This window comes from Dendrobates tinctorius, unplaced genomic scaffold, assembly GCF_039654945.1.
Source record: "Dendrobates tinctorius isolate UK_male_01 unplaced genomic scaffold, ASM3965494v1 ptg000150l, whole genome shotgun sequence".
NCBI classification, from domain to species: domain Eukaryota; kingdom Metazoa; phylum Chordata; class Amphibia; order Anura; family Dendrobatidae; genus Dendrobates; species Dendrobates tinctorius.
The window spans coordinates 8,529,284-8,547,068 of record NW_027361817.1 but is presented as its reverse complement, the minus strand read 5'-3'; the positions used below and the strand labels follow the sequence as shown (position 1 = coordinate 8,547,068).

Sequence of the window (17,785 nt, the reverse complement as noted above, 5' to 3'; positions counted from 1 at the left end):
TTCCTCATATTGGCTTATAATGGTTTTCTTCAGTTTGCCGTTTTTTTTTAACCACTCGAATTTATTTGCTCATCTCTAGTCTGTTCCTATTACTTGTTGCTTTGGATACAAAGAATGAAGAGAGACTTTAATCTGTGAATCATTTGTACTGATAGAATATTAAACTTCCTCTAGAACTAAAAAATATGCCTAATCTTTTTTTTAGATACTGAGATTTTTATCCAATCTATTTGGAATGCATGAGAAAATTTATCAAAGAAACTGCGTAAAGTTGAAGAAGTACTAATCTACCATTGTAAAATCACTTTTCTTGCAGCTGCAGAGATTTAGAAGAACAATTTTTGCTATAATCAAGTAGAGTATACTATTTCTTGCAGATAGTTATGCATCAGTTGGTGAAATGCCAAAAAGTACCCATTCTATGGTAAAGGGACAAGATAGGAGCAGTTAGTCCCAAAAAAATGGACATTTTCATAAACAATATAGAAGGTCAGCATGCTGCATTTTGAGCAGATATGCACTGAGAAATTTCATATAAAAAAATCATATCTTGGAAGACATTTTATTTTCTTTATTCTCATCTGGTAGGCCGGTGACCACAGGAGAATAAAGCCCCCGTTACACACTGCGATATCGCTAGCAATATCGCTGTAAAGTCACCGATTTTGTGACGTTGCAGCGATATTGCTAGCGATATCGCTGCATGTGAAACTTACCTCCGACCGGCTCCCCCGCTGGTTATCGCTGATCGCGCGAGAAGCTGCTGGATCATTCCTCGTCGTCCACTTCCTGCGGCGCTTCCTGCTGTGACGACGAGTGAGGCGTGGAGCCGGGCGGGAGGACGCAGGATCGCCGCGTCTGACAGGTAAGTAGCGATCCCCGTCCCCAGCGATGTCGCTGGTGAGATCTGCCTAAGTGGCAGCTCACTAGCGACCACCTAGCGATGTACCAGCGATCCTGACCGCGTCATATCGCTGGTCGGGATCTCTGGTGCATCGCTAGGTGTAACGGTACCCTAAGTCATCCAGATCCTTGTCTGACAGGTGTCATATAACAGCATTAAGTTGCAGGTTTAGGGAAAGTTATGTCGTGTTGGAGTGTTAAATTATTAGCTACATAAGGATGATGTTTTGTTTAGTCTATTAGTGTTTATGCAACACATACGATTGTATCTTCCCCAATTCAACATGTGAAAAATTTTGTGAGAGCAGAGCGTCTGTTGTGGAAACTTGATTGTTGAATAAATGGTAAACACAATGAACAATTTGGATTTAAACTCAGGTGTTGTTTGGTCTTAGCTCATGTCTTTCACCTTGCTCTGAATGGAAGGCTGGTTCTGAGATCGGTAGAGAGATTTGCCTAGAGGGTATGTAATAAGGTGGTGACATTTGGCCTCCAACGATTCTAATTTGGGCTGCCAAATTGCATATTCATATTTGAGGGTAGTCACTTTTTTCTTTTGGGCATTGATTTTGGAGAATAGATTGGTCATCAATTTCTCCAATTAAAACCTTGAAGCAATGAGTCCATTCACTTTTTGTTTTGTGGTTTTATATAGAGCAATGACTGATCTAAGTCACAAAAAGTTTGGTAAGGACTGTGTAAGATTTAGGCTATGACAGAAAAAAACTGACTGCACATCCTAATCTGAATAGGTGCATACCAAAAACAGCTTACGTATCAAAATAAGGAAATGGTTGCACTCAATTGCATTAAGGCATATCAAATATGAAATATATGAAATGTTAACAGCATATTGGCTTTTGGAATTTAGAAAAAACATATGAGATACTTAGCACAAAAATATAGACCTGCACAAAGCTGGAATGGGCTACAAAACCATAAGTAAGACGCTGGGTGAGAAGAAGACAACTGTTGGTAAAATAGTAAGAAAATGGAAGAAATACAAAATGACTGTCAATCGACATCAATCTGAGGCGCCATGCAAAATTTCACCTCGTGGGGTATCTTTGATCATGAAGAAGGTGAGAGATCAGCCTAAAACTACACAAGGTTAACTTGTTAATGATCTCAATGCAGCTGGGACCACAGCCACCAAAAAAACCATTGGTAACACATTACACCGTAAAGGTTTAAAATCCTGCAGTGCAAGCAAGGTCCCCATGCTCAATAAGGCACATGTGCAGGCTCATCTGAAGTTTTCCAGTGAACATCTGGATGATTCTGTGAGTGATTGGGAGAAGGTGCTGTGGTCAGATGAGACAAATTGAGGCCTTTGGCATTAACTCATCTCGCTGTGTTTGGAGGAAGAGAAATGCTGCCAAAGAACACCATCCCCACTGTCAAGCATGAAGGTAGAAACATGTTTTGGGGTGATTTTCTGCTAAGGGCACAGGACTACTTCACTTCATCAATGGGAGAATGGATGAAGCCATGTACCATAAAATCCTGAGTGACAACCTTCTTCCCTCTGCCAGGACATTAAAAATGGGTTGTGGCAGGGTCTTCCAGCAAGACAATGACCCAAAACAAACAGCCAAGGCAACAAAGGAGTGGCTCAGAAAGAAGCACATTAAGGTCATGGAGTGGCCTAGCCAATCTCTAGACCTTAATTCCATATAAAACTTATGGAGGAAGATGAAGCTCCGAGTTGCCAAGTGACAGTCTCAAAATCTTAATGATTTAGAGATGATCTGCAAAGAGGAGTGGACCAAAATTCCTTCTGAAATGTGTGCAAATCTCATCATCAGCTCCAAAAATGTCTGACTGCTGTGCTTGCCAACAAGGGTTTTGCCACCAAGTATTAAGTCTTGTTTGCCAGAGGGATCAAATACTTATTTCTCACTGCAAAATGCAAATTAATATATATAATCTATACAATGTGATTTTATGGATTTTATTTTTGATATTTTATCTCTCAAAGTTAAAATTAACCTACCCTTAATATTATAGGCTGTTCATGTCTTGGTCAGTGGGCAAACTTACAAAATCAACAAGGGATCAAACACGTATTTCCCCCGCTGTATCTATCAAGGTATTGACATGTAATGAGCTTAGGTATGTTAGCTCCAAGTGTGTGTCATCAGATAGAAACTTTTTCTGTGAGAGGAAGTTGATACCCCCTGTGAAAAATATCTAATAACACCCATTTAGACTTAAGCCCCCGTTACACACTGCGATTTTGTGACGTTGCAGCGATATTACTAGCGATATCGCTGCATGTGATACTTACCTCCGACCCGCTCCCCTGCTGATTATCGCTGATCGTGCGAGAAGCTGCTGGATCATTCCTCGTCGGTCACTTCCTGCTGTGACGACGAGCGACGCGTGGAGCCGGGCGGGAGGATGCAGGATCGCCGCGTCTGACAGGTAAGTAGCGACCCCCGTCCCCAGCGATGTCGCTGGTGAGATCTGCCTGTGTGGCAGCTCACTAGCGACCACCTAGCGATGCACCAGCGATCCTGACTGCGTCATATCGCTAGTCGGGATCGCTGGTGCATCGCTAGGTGTAACGGTACCCTTAAGGAAAGTTATCTCATTAGGTGGCAAATACTTTAATTGGTTATATCTCTGCAACAAATAAGTGAAATAAAAAAATAATTAATTCCACTCTGTATCCACTATTATGTCATGTGTCCAGCTCAACATGAAAATTTTGAGAAAGATCCTCATTGTTTTAATTGTTATTTCATAAATCAATAGTACACATGAAAATAAGGAGCTTTGTAATATATCTCATCAGAAAAATCTGCTTCTTTTTCTCTCAGGAATGATCATTCTTTCTCAAAATTCTTAATTCACAGGTAAAATTTGTATTCCGTGAAGATGGATTGTTACATTACTGAGGTAGGAAATGGCTGCTACTACTGATGAGATTCTATGTAGATGGGAAGAGGGAGGAGCTACTGGCAGAGCTCCTCCCTCCTTCTCCCCAAGGTCTACTTAGCATTTCATCAATAATAAGAGCCATTTTTTACCTCAGTAATGTAATACTCTATCTTCACTGAATACAGATTTTACCCGTGAATTAACAATTTTGAGAAAGAATGATCATTTCTGAAAGAAAAAGAAGCCGATTTCTCTGATAAGATATACTGCAAAGTTTTTTATTTTCATGTGTGCTATTGATTTATGAAATGTAAATTAACAAACACTACTGTTACTCTTTAAGTTATAAATTGCTCACTGTAATAAATCTGACTTCTGTTCACATTGCCAGCATGAGTTTATAATAAAAAAAAATATTTCACAATGTGATGATAAAAACTGGCCATTTATCAGAACAGTCCACTTAATATAACAGAAATAATAGATAGAATTTTGATACACAACATGTTTCAATACAATTTTGCAGTAAGGGATAAACAAACTAAGAGATATTTGTTAAGGTGAAACTTATGGATAAATAACGTTACTCCAAAACTACGTATAAGGCCGGTTTCACATTTGCACTTTATGGCACAGCGACGGCCTGCGCACGGCCGCCGCTAAGCCCCGTCCCCTGCTGGCTCCCTGCCTGCCCCATCCGGTCATCACCGCCTACTAGCGCACATGGACGCTTGCGATCTGCGCACCCTATCTTTAGCATAGGGTGCGCAGATCGTGCGCTGGCCGTGCGCTAGCAGGATTTTGCCGTGCGCTGCGCACTTTTGAAGGTGCGCCCGTGTGCGCCGAACGCAGCATGTTGCATTTCGGCACACACGGCGCACCTTCAATAGTGCGCAGCGCACGGCAAAATCCTGCTAGCGCATGGCCAGCGCACGATCTGCGCACCCTATGCTAAAGATAGGGTGCGCAGATCGCAAGCGTCCATGTGCGCTAGTAGGCGGTGATGACCGGATGGGGCGGGCAGGGAGCCAGCAGGGGGCGGGGCATAGCGGCGGCCGTGCGCAGGCCGTCGCTGCGCCATAAAGCGCAAATGTGAAACCGGCCTCAATTAGTCGATTGATACAAACTGATGAGTCTGGTTTAATATTAATTGTATAATCAGATTGTCTCAAAAATATGTTTCTTAGGCTGATTGATCAAACTTATATATACTGCTTTCTGTATTACAGGTGCATCTCACAAAATTGGAATATCATCAAAAAGTTTATTTTTTTCAGTTCTTCAATATAAAAAGTGAAACTCATATTATAGAGAGTCATTACAGAATGATCTATTTCACGTGTTTATTTCTGTTAATGTTGATGATTATGGCTTACAGCCAATGAAAACTCAAAAGTCATTATCTCAGTAAATTAGAATACTTTACAACACCGGCTTGAAAAAATGATATTAGAATCCAAAATGTTGGCCTACTGAAATGTATGTTCAGTAAATGCACTCAATACTTGCTTGAGGATCCTTTATTACTGCATCAATGCAGCATGACATGGAGGTGATCAGCCTGTAGCACTGCTGAGGGGTTATGAAAGCCCAGGTTGCTTTGATAGCAGCCTTCAGCTCGTCTGCATGGTTGGATCTGGTGTCTCTCATCTTCCTCTTGACAATACCCCATAGATTCTATATGGGGTTAAGGTCAGGTGAGTTTGCTGGCCAATCAAGCACAGTGATGCTGTTGTTTTTAAACCAGGTATTGCTACTCTTGGCAGTGTGGACAGGAGCCAAGTCCTGCTGGAGAATTAAATTTCCATCTCCAAAAAGCTTGTTGTCAGAGGGAAGCATGAAGTGCTCTAAAATTTCCCGGTAGACGGCTGCGCTGACTTTGGTCTTGATAAAACAGTTTCCACAATCAGTGATGGTTTGGGGAGCTATGTCATCTTTTGGTATAGGTACACCGCCTCCATGGCATGCCACATTGATGCAGTAATTGATGCCAAAAGAGCCCCAACCAAGTACTGAGTGCATTTACTGAACATACATTTCAGTAGGCCAACATTTTGGATTTTAAAATCATTTTTCAAGCTGGTGTTATAAAGTATTCTAATTTACTGAGATAATGACTTTTGGGTTTTCATTGGCTGTAAGCCATAACCATCAACATTAACAGAAATAAACACGTGAAATAGATCACTCTGTAATGACCCTATGTAATATAGGAGTTTCACTTTTTATATTGAAGAACTGAAATAAATTAACTTTTTGATGATATTCTAATTTTGTGAGATGCACCTGTATTTCCCCATATATTCATTCCCCCGCCTAATTTCCCATTTTTTTTCTACTATGTTGCCCCATTCTTACTTTATCTTCTCTTACTATAATATAAATCAATACAAATATTTGGAACTAGATCAGTCCACTTATCCTCCCAATCAGCTGGTGCACATTGTAAGTTTTTCTTGGTATACAGTCAAGCAAAAAAATATATATTTTCCATTTTCACGGTCTTGTGAGAAGATATTGTCTTTTAATCCACGATTTGTAAACTATTGACGACTTTATCCAGTGATTCTACATAGAGGCTTAGTGAACCACGGGAAATAGGATCCTTTATTTTAGAGAAGGCTTTGCAGCACAATATCATGGAGTGACATTTTAGGCTATGTTCAAATTTGCGTTGCGAGCTCTTTTCAGATCATCTGTTGCATATTTTTTAACTAAAATAATTTATAAATGGTGCAGCAAACAGATATATTATGTCTAGTAAAATGATGGACACAATAATGGAAAGCCAACTAACACCATTATGCCAAAGGGCTATATTTGGTGCTATTGGTATCTGTCAGTGTTGGTACTGGTAATGTGAGGTTTTTTTCTATTTATTTGTTCCTGGAAAGTAATAGAAAATGGAAATAGAAGCTCGGATGTGAAAGACTTTTTCCATCAGTTCTTTTATATATTTCCAAAAGTGAGGTTGCCATTTGGACGACTGTTATACTACTAGATCGTGTCCTAATTTTAGTAATCTATTCACCTGTTTTTTATGTCAGGGGTAAATGCATATTTCTTTTCTAAATTAAGTAACTTTGTAACTTCGAAAATACCGTTTTTTATGCCTGCGCTAACACAAGTTACTAAAATAAAGTCTGAAAATGAACATCCTGTGCATCAGTCTTCTGCAGCCCTGGGAAATATCAAGAAAATGACTCTTTCAGAGATACCTGTGTTTATCAAGGCTCTCATCTCCACAGCTGGAATACAGAAATAAAGAAAGGGGGAGAAATAATGTTAAAAACAGTCATCATTGCAGTCATGCAGGCAAAAAAAAAAATAAGGCAAAAAATGGTCTAAGAAATTGCTGTAGCTCCAGAATAAGTGTGCTGGCTTATGTGAGGGGTTTAATCATATTGAACACTCAGATGCTATCAGGAGCATTGTATATCTCTGGGAAAGGACTGTTTCTTTCAAGCGCAAATGTCATGTCGTCTTGTACGATCATTATTCGCAGAGCAGCTATTCCAGAGTACATTCAATCCTCTCCATAAAATGCTTTTATTTGTCTTCCTAAGTTTCAGCCAGGTAGTCAGACCAGCAGCTTCCTATAAAAGCAATAATACTGGAAGCAAATGCAAGGTTTGACTGCAACCTCACATAATGTCATGGTGGGAAAATATATCCTGTGGAGCGGCAAGCTCACAATGATTTCCTGGAATGCTTTTAATCGAATTATCCCATGTACATTGTATACAGAGTACAGATTTTTAGGTGTATAGCCGAATATTGAACATACAAGGCATCATTTATCACAACTAGCAAAATAGCAAAACAGCAAAACTTTTCAACCATTTAGTAGGAGATGTTTTAACTTCTTCCCTTCTCAGCTGGTTTAAGTATTTGTCACCAATGCCCAATTGCCTTGTGTTATGTGTCATTCTTAGAGATGAGCGGATCAGGAAAAATTCAAAGTCGCTTATTCCTGTGACTTTTCCCTGGAAATTATATTTCCAAATAAAGTTATCCTCGAATTCAATGTGCCTTATTATGCTCTGGTGTCTCTGCAAAACAAATGTAAAGTGTACAAAATAAAAAAAATACTTATACTCACCTCACCAATCACCTCTCAGGCACCTCCTCTGATCTCCAATACCTGTCTGGTCCTTATTGCATCTTAAGGTTAATGCCACTTGTGCTGCAATACCCAGGCCTCTCATGGTGGGCCAGGAAATCTGGCTTTGATGGCGCACCAGAGGGTTCTGCACTTGCTCACGCAAGATCACAATGCGCGTCGTGACAACATAAAGCCATGATCTTTTGCATACTTATGCAGAACCCTCCTGAGCACTCATCAAAGTCAAAAGTGCTGGTCTAGTTTGAAAGTCCTGGTCAGTGTGGGAGGAGGTAATCTGAAGATGCACCAAGTACCGGATGGGTGATGCAGAGGGGCTGGAGATGTAAGTATAAAGGTTGGGTGTTTTTTACACTTTGATGGCCTTTTACAGTTCAAAAAAATGTTTGGGGGAAATTTAGCCTAATATGTTCTGTGTCTACTTATGAAAATATCTGAAATTTGTTGAAAATGTTGAAAATATTAAAATTTTCAAACTTTGAATGTATATTTCGCTAAAAGGAACCTGGCAGCTCCCCTATTCTTTCTAAACCGCCACTATGTATTTATTTTTATGTTAATGCAACTCTCTGCAAATTGCGCGTGCATGTGACTTTCAACCCTTCAAGACACTGCACAATGAAGCTGGGTGTATGTTCCCTAGCTTTATTGGTGCACTGTGTATGTCCGGAAAACACATAACAATGTAATCTGCTGTCCACAGAGGAGACGAAGACAATACCTAGAAAGAGAGCACTGTAAGCATGGATGATTGTGCCCCCCAGACAAGTGCAGTGTATCTATTAAGCCTGAGACCATATACCCGACTCCATTGTGCACCAACATGAAGGGATGATAGTCGCCCACATGCACAAAATTTTCAAAGGACTGGCAGGGGTACTGGCTCTTGCAAATCATGTCATAATGCACATAGGGGTGTAATAAACTGATTAGTGAGATGAGTAGTCTGGAGAAGCCCATTCCTTTTTGACTAGTCTAAGGGTCCCGTTTCACATAGCGACGCATCAGCGATCCCGACAACGATACAACCTGGTAGAGATCGCAGGTGCGTCACTACATGGTCGCTAGTAAGCTGCCAAACAGGCAGATCTCTTCAACGATGCACCAGTGATCCCGACAAAGATGCGACCTGGTAAGGATCGCTGGTGCCTTGTCACACAGCAGCTATTCTGAACAATTCCAGCCTGCTTCCGAGTTCTGTGTCGCCAACAAGGTCGCTCGTCGAAGTCAAACACAGCGATGCATGCTGGCCAGTGGGACGCCGACGATGAAAAAATGGCCCAGGACATTTGAGCATGATCAGCGATATCCAGCGAGGGGCCAGTTGCCACTATGTGCCACATGTATCGAGATCGCTGGCAAGATCGCTGTTGCGTCAAAAAATCGGTGACTCATCAGTAATCTCGCTAGTGATCTCGCTATGTGAGACGGGGGCCTTAAAGGGAATCTGTCACCCCTTTTTTTGAGATATCATTTAATGATATCATTCAATTGTGTGTCACATAAAGATTCTCTTAGTACTTTTGCTTCCCCCTGACCCTGCACCTTTCATGCATAAATACCTTTTTAATATCGGTTCAGATGTATGTAAACTGCCGCTGTCTGGTCCGATGGGCGGGGCTTATTCACCTGCTCCCCCCTCCCTGTTTTGCTCTATGCATTTCTTCTTGTGTAGAGCAAGACAGGGAGGGGGGAGCAGTTGAATAAGCCCCGCCCATCGAACCGGACCGTGGCAGTTTACATACATCTGAACCGATATAAAAAAGGTATTTATGCATGAAAGGTGCGGGGTCAGGGGGAAGCAAAAGTACTAAGAGAATCCTTATGTGACACACAATTGAATGATATCATTATATGATATCTCAAAAAAGGGGTGACAGATTCCCTTTAACACAAATTAGCATATTGCAAATGGGTTTACAAAGTTGTTTTTTGCCATTTACTGCAATCAAATATAGAATACAAAGGTATTGTTAGGGAAGGTGTTAGCATAAGAATAAATACATAGTGGTTGTTTAAGGGGCATTGGTATGCTGGCAGATTACTTTTAAACTAGATTGTCACACCGCAAAAAAATTATTAAACACCATGTACCAAATGTCTTTTTTATGCCAGCATTATTTTTCTAACATCTTTTTATTTTTTTAGGATGTTAAAAGATTAAGGGTATGTGCACACGTTGCATAAAATTTCTGCACAAAAACCTGAATCCCTTCCCAGAAATCGCACCTATTTTTCTGCGGCGGTTTTTGTGCGTTTTTTGCCGCAGCGGTTTCTAAAAGCATGGGAGAAGCCTAAACCGCGGAAAAAAACGCAAAATTAATGTGCATGGTGCGGTTTTTACCGCGATGCAGTTTTTTCGCGGTAAAAAACGCATCAATGTGCACAAAAAGTGCAAAATGCATAGGAATGACTGTGCACCTTATTTTTAGCGGTTTTATAGCAGTTTTATAGTGAAAACCGCAGTAAAAACCGCTAAAAAAACGCTGTGTGTGAACACAGCCTAAAAGTTTATCAGCAATTTTCACATTTTCAAGCACATTTCAAACCCTACTTTTTAAGGGCCTATTCATATTTAAAGTGACGTTGAGAGTACTATATAGTGGAAAATACACAAAAGTGACCCCATTTTAAAAATGACAACCTTTAAAGGACCAATCAATAGGTTTGCTAACCCACCAGTTGCTTCAAAGGAATTAAAACAAAAAGGAATGAAAAATTTAAAACAAACTTTTTTTACCTCTAAAATGATGATTTAGCTGCAGTTTTTTTTGTAATTTTTACTAAAATATTTAGAGAAAATGGAACACACAATTTTTCCACAAGTTTTCCTGAATGCAGCAATGTACCGCATACAGCAGGGAAAAAATGTTTGGGCACACAACGGGGCTCAGAAAGTAAGGAGTGTTATTTGACTTTTGGAATGAATTTCAGCCCCCGCATATGGTGCTAAAACATAAAAATAAAACAATGATAGATTATTGATGCTCTGTCATATTTGTAGAGCCTCTGAAATGCCAAAATGCCTTTTCACGAGAATTTTACCAGGAAATTCAATTTACAAAGAAGTTGTATTTAAAAATTTAATGTCCCTTATGATGATGTCCAGACCCTAGAACATTTTAAATGCAATATGTAAAAACTAAAAAACAAATCCTTATACTCACTGTATTGCTAAACTCTCCTGCCCCTCCAGTCCTCACCATCAATTGTCTGGTCATCATTGCATCTTCTGATGCCGGTCAGGAGAGCTGAAATCTCTAGGCCTCTCACACAGAGCTGAGATTTCTGGCACTAATGAGGCCTGGCAACTGGCAAGGTTTTGAAAAAGCTCTTGAAAGGTGACAATATCATGACATGACCTCGCATGCACATGCGTGGGACCATCACAGGGATTTCAGCATTCGTGGCAGTGGTCAGAAGATGCGACTAGGTGTGGATGAGTGATGGTGAAGAGCGTAGGGACCAGAGAGGTGTGCGATGAATAAAAATAGGAGTTGAGTATAAAGGTTTTTCTATTTATTAAACTTTTAATTACCCTTTATGAATCCGCACAGAAGTGTATTAGAAAAAAATCTGTATTATGGCGAATGAGGATTTTTGTAAAATTAGAACAAAATTCAATTCAAATTGAACAAATTCTGTCCCTTAGTGTTCTCACCAGCTAATATCTCTCTTATGGACATTTTAGGACATTTTAGACTATGATGCTCCAAAAATGACTACTCATACACACATTGGGTTGGGTATCCCCACAGTGAATCCCCCCACAGATTCAACCACACATACACAATGTTGCACCTGAGAGTATGATGTCCCCACTCAGTTTGTGGGACCCCTGCATCTCATACTCAGAATGAGGGCCAACACAGCTCTTCACATAGAATAAGACCTCCACAGCCCCCCCCACACACAAAGTAAGGGTCCCCACAGCTCCCATATACAAAAACCCCTCAAATTTATTCTGAAAATCTACACTTTTATTTCATCTTAATGGCTTTGTTTTACATCTGTTCTATAAAACCTAAATTATGAAATTCAATCCAAAATAGTTGAACACTAAACTGCATATCATGGGCCTTTATAGTGTATATGTTGTGTTTCAGTAGCTTTGATAAATGTGAGATGAAACCTTGTCAGTAGATCTTTATAACACTGACTCTTTTGTAACCAGCTATGTGTGAATAAGGCGGCGTAACATCTTAAACACTATCTTCATGTCAATAAAAGTGACAAGAACAGAATGACAAAAACCCAATTTTACTAGTAAACATGATAAACAGCTTTCTTAAAGCTGATGTGGACACTAGAATACTAGCGCATAAATCATTAAACAAAGCTATAGTCAATATGATTCACAACACAGGCAGATATTTATTCTCTCAATGGAAACTAGTACAAAATGGATGTCTTCAGAATACAATATGTTACAATAAGATGTAGACTCTTCCTTTACAAAGCATGTATGCTTTACAACAGTGACATCTGAGTTGTAAAATAATAACAGAATAAATACACTATTTTGTATTTTATCATTTTTCTTTAATTATGAAGATGTAATATAAGGCCAGGTTCACATTTTTTTTCAATTTAGTATTTGTTGCAGTTTTTTTTTTTAATTAAACTCTTGGTAGAATAAAATAAAAGTTATCTTATTTTACTTTTTTGTCTTTATATTGCTTTGGTCTAGTCATGAAAGAAATTGCATTCATTATGAAGGACCAAACTTAAAGGGGTGGTCTAGCACCTAAAATGTGTTTTCTGGCTGTCTATCCTTACACTTTAACAACTTTTGCAATTTCCTTTATTGCACTAACTAATCTCTAAACCTGTTTTTCTTTACTGTACTTCCTATGATGTTTTGTTTGATAGAATTTTTGAACATGATGTCACGTAGGCTGGGGCTGCACTCACTCCTAGCACCGTCCATGTCTCCTCCTGGACAGGATGTCATCAGGGGCAGTGCTGCAGTTACCTACTAGTTTATTGCATCGCTGCCCTCTGAAGATGTCCTGGATTCTGAGTGATGGACGCTTTGGCAGATGTGAGTGCTGCGCCAGCACTATGCTTTTTTCTCTATTGCCATAGCTTCTAAAGCCCCGTTACACATAGCGATATCGCTAGCAATATCGCTGTAATGTCACTGATTTTGTGACGTAGCATCAATATTGCTAGCGATATCGCTATGTCTGATACTTACCTCCGACCGGTTCCCCCAGCTGCTCATCGCTGATCGCGCGAGAACGTCCTGGACCATTTCTCGTCGGGCGCTTCCTGCTGGACTTCCTGTGGCGCCGACGAGCGACGCCTGGAAGCGGGCGGGAGAACGTCAGGATCGCCGCATCTGACAGGTAAGTAATGAACCCCGACCCCTGCTATGTCGCTGGTGAGATCTGCCTGTGTGGCAGCTCACAAGCGACCACTTAGCGACGCACCAGCGATCCATATCGTTGTTGGGATCGCTGGTGCATCGCTAAGTGTAACGGTACCCAAACTGAGAGATGTCGGCAAGGGGTGAAGATAGAAGCAGTGAATCATACTAGCACTGCCCCACAGCTTCTAGGACCATGCTGAAATGAGTCATCATCAATGGTTGGTACTGGTGTCATTCATTGCTTCTAGCACTGCCCTCTGATGATAACTCATTTGAGGGCATTGCTAGAAGCTGTGAGTGATAGTAGTCCTGCCCCCTGTGACCTCCTGTTTCAGGATGGGTAATGGACAGTTTGGGAAGTGAGTGCAGCCCCAGCTTCCTGTGACAACACATTTGAGACTACTCTTAATCAAAACATCATAGGAAGTGCAGCCAAAAATCACATTTAGATTAAAAAAATTGTAGGGCTTTGTTTAATAAAGGAAATTGCAAAAGTGGTTAAAGTGTAAGTATAAATAGTTAGAAAATACATTTTTGGAGCCAGACCACCCCTTAAAGTCACACTGGAAACATAGGAGCCTCCAATAAACTAAAGGTCATTTGTATTTTTTTGATATTACATATGAACTTTTGAGCCCCTCAAGCACCAGACATAGGTGCCACTGCTATCTAAAGTGATGCTCCTATATGTAGGTAAAGAGGTAAATAGAGCATAAGGGTGTCTTGCCTGAACTTCCCAGTTAGTCAAAGAATAACCAATAAGTAAGAAAGGTTGCAACACATGGACCAGAATGGTCATATACAACATTCATAGGTACTATCTACATATACTGCAGCTCTGACTTTTGCAAGTTGGACCATAAACTGATGTGTTACCTGTTTGTGTTGTTCTGAAGGACAGGGTGGGCCATTAAAATGGATCCACCTGGGTGGGCCATTTGTAAAGTTTCATCCAAAATGGCCAACTTAAAAATGGCCACCATGGTCACCACCCATCTTGAAAAGTTTCCCCCCTTCCATATACTAATGTGCCACAACAGGAAGTTGATATCACCAACCATTCCCATTTTATTTAGGTGTATCCATAAACATGGCCCACCCTGTACTTTCTATAGTGTTAGTCAATCAATGCTAACGTTCACACAGCCATTTCTTTTGTACCCTTTGTGTTATATAATACATTTATTTTGAAATCAAATATGCACAATATATTATTGTATGATTAATGATGGCTGTTAGCTCTTCATAGTATACAGAACCTATATACTGAATGGATCATATACTGTACATGTAATGGTTTAATATTCACATCTGAATTGTTGACAAAACTAAACAAGAAAATAGAGATTGACCTGTTAGTCTGCAGATGTCACTGCATAAAGTTTATATATTAGATTAACATTCTCGTTAATTAGCCTAAATTACAGTAATGTAGAAATATTCTTCCTGACAATACATTTTTGAAGTTAAATAATTGTCTGAATATCCTGAATGGACAGCATTACACAGATGATAGACACAGAAACAGCAGGAAACTGACATACTGACAAAATCCAGAGCTAAATTCTTACAAAACAGCTATGCTTTGTATTCCTACTTTGGTGCCTTATTTTACATTACTTTACCAGACCTTAAAGTGGGCGGATGTAATGAGCCCATTAACCCTTTGGAAAAAAGAGGAAACCTATCATAAAGCATCTTCAAAACTGCTTACAATTAAGTAATAGTGATGAGCGAGTATACTCATTACTCAGTTTCCCTGAGCATGCTCAGGTTATCTCCGAGTATTTTGGCGTGCTCGGAGATTTAATTTTCATTGCCTCAGCTGCATGATTTGCGGCTGCTGGACAGGCTGATTACATGTGGGGATTCCCTAGCAAACAGGCATTCCTCACATGTATTCAGGCTGTCCAGCAGTCACAAATCATGCAGCTGAGCACAACCATGCTCTAGGAGACCCGAGCAACGAGTATACTCACTCATGACTATTAACCCCTTACTTACTGATGACATAATACTACGTCAGCGGTAAGTATCCCCTGCTTTGAGGTGGGCTCTGGCGGTGAGACATGTCAGCTGTTATAAACAGCCGGAAGTTAGCTGTCACGTGATCGGGGGTCAGCAACGCGTTGCGTTTACAACCAGAAATCTCATAAAGAGCTCTATACTTGTTGCCGGCACATTGCTATGAGCGCCACCCGGTGGACGGCGCTCAGAGCAATGCAGTAAATCTGCTACATATGGGCAATCTGAGCATCGCCTATATGTAGCAGAGCCAATCAATTATGGCATGCTTCTAGCCTCCCATGGAGGCTATTGAAGCATGCCAAAAGTAAAAAAAAAAGTATTCAAAAATAAAAAAAATAAAAAAAATACATTAAACTTTAAATCACCCCCCTTTCACCCCATTCAAAATAAAACAATAAAAAAATCAAACCTACACATATTTGGTATCGCCGCATTCAGAATCACCCAATCTATCAATAAAAAAAGGATTAACCTGATCGCTAGACGGCGTAGCGAGAAAAAAATCAAAACGCCAGAATTGCGTTTTTTTGGTCGCCGCAACATTGCATTAAAATGCAATAACGAGTGATCAAAAGAATGTAAAAATGTGGCATCATTAAAAACGTCAGCTTGGCACGCAAAAAATAAGCCCTCAACCAACCCAAGATCATGAAAAATGGAGACGCTACGGGTATCGGAAAATGGCAGAATTTTTTTTTTTAGCAAACTTTGCAATTTGTTTTCACCACTTAGATAAAAGAGAACCTAGACATATTTGGTGTCTATGAACTCGTAATGACCTTTGAGAATCCTAATGGCAGGTCAGTTTTAGCATTTAGTGAACCTAGCAGAAAAGCCAAACAAAAAACAAGTGTGGGATTTCACTTTTTTGCAATTTCACCGGAATTTTTTTCCCGTTTTCGAGTACAAAACATGGTAAAACCAATGGAAAGAAGGGGAGCGAAAAACAACAACGAAAAATTGAAAAAAGCTCAGGGAGTTAAGGGGTTAAGTAACCTATTATACACCATGATAAACAAATGATACATTTTAAAGCAAATCTGTCAACAGACTTCACAATGCAAAGTTCATAGCTTTTCTCTTAGACCTGATGGGCAGGTGAACTTATTTTGAAAATCCATGCCAGATTAGCTTTATAATCCTTTTTTTATATCTAATAAGTGATGAGCGAGTATATTCGTTGCTTGGGTTTGTCCAAGCATGCTCGGGTGTCCTCCGAGTATTTTAGCGTGCTCGGAGATTTAGTGTTTGTCGACACAGTTGCATGATTTGCGGCTGCTAGACAGAATGAATACATGTGGGGATTCCCTAACAAACAGGCATTCCTCACATGTTTTCAGCCTGTCCGGCAGCCGCAAATCATGCAGATGCTTCGACACAAACTAAATCTCCGAGCACATCAAAATACTCGGAGGACACCCGAGCATGCTCGGGAAAACCCAAGCAATGAGTATATTCGTTCATCGCTAGTTCTAATTATTCCTGATAATCTTGCCATGCTCTCAGGGATTTTCAAAGTCAGCTCATTGGTTGTAAGAGATTTGTTTAAGTGTATGTGAGCCATATTGTGACATCTGGTAAATGATCTGCTTTGCAAGGAAGACTCTCCTTCCAGATTAGTTTTGTCTATATGAATAGTATATGCTATACTTGTCTGCATGAAAAAGCGAATTGATCTCTTGCAGATTTGCCTTTTCTTTTCTTTTCTTTTTTTTAAATAAAAACTGCAATTTTGTGAAGAATAAATTAAAATGACTAATTCAGTTCTAGCAGTTACAGCTTGAAGATCAGATGAGAAGAGCCCCGGTTGACAGTGACAATACTTACCATGTTCATGGTTTTGTCTTACAGCAAATGAAGGCTCTGGGGAAACCAGTCAAAAGGAGACATCAACTTGTGACATCTGTCAGTTTGGAGCAGAGTGTGATGAAGACGCAGAGGATGTCTGGTAATATTTTCTGCAATTAAACTCTCATTTCCTTTTCTATTTACACATCTTATCATAAGTAAATGCCATTATCCGTTATTGGATATATTATAGAAAATGAGATCATATTTGTTAATTCATAGAATCCATAATTATATTGTAGATTCTATGAAGCTGTACATTTATTAAAATAACAAATTGTTATAAAGGAGTGGACCAATCCATGAATCCTTTAATTTTTAGTGAACTCAGTATCCATCGGTTTGCATTTTTCTCCATCCGTTTTCTCAGAACCATTAATTACAGGATAAGTCATTGAGAAAATTGGAGGATTGAAAACTGAAAAAAAATACTAAAAACTCATGTCCTGTAATTTCAATGACTGTCTGTTGGCTTCTTTTCTGAATCTTGTCAAGTATAATGCCGGTAAACCTTGCATATATAAAAAAAATTTAACATAAAAGACAATTTAAAAAGATATACCGTATATACTCAAATATAAGCCAAGATTTTCAGCCCATTTTTTTGGGCTGAAAGTCCCCCT

The 17,785-nt window shown here is 39.7% G+C and overlaps 1 protein-coding gene across 1 annotated transcript in view; it reads left to right on the top strand.

Annotated features, from left to right (window-relative positions):
- The window catches only part of TMEFF2 (transmembrane protein with EGF like and two follistatin like domains 2), a 1,040,676-nt gene that overhangs the window by 468,697 nt on the left and 554,194 nt on the right, over positions 1-17,785 (top strand). The window contains exon 5 of the mRNA XM_073546700.1: positions 17,166-17,262. Coding sequence (XP_073402801.1) covers positions 17,166-17,262 — 97 coding nt within the window. The remainder of the gene's footprint in view (positions 1-17,165; positions 17,263-17,785) is intronic.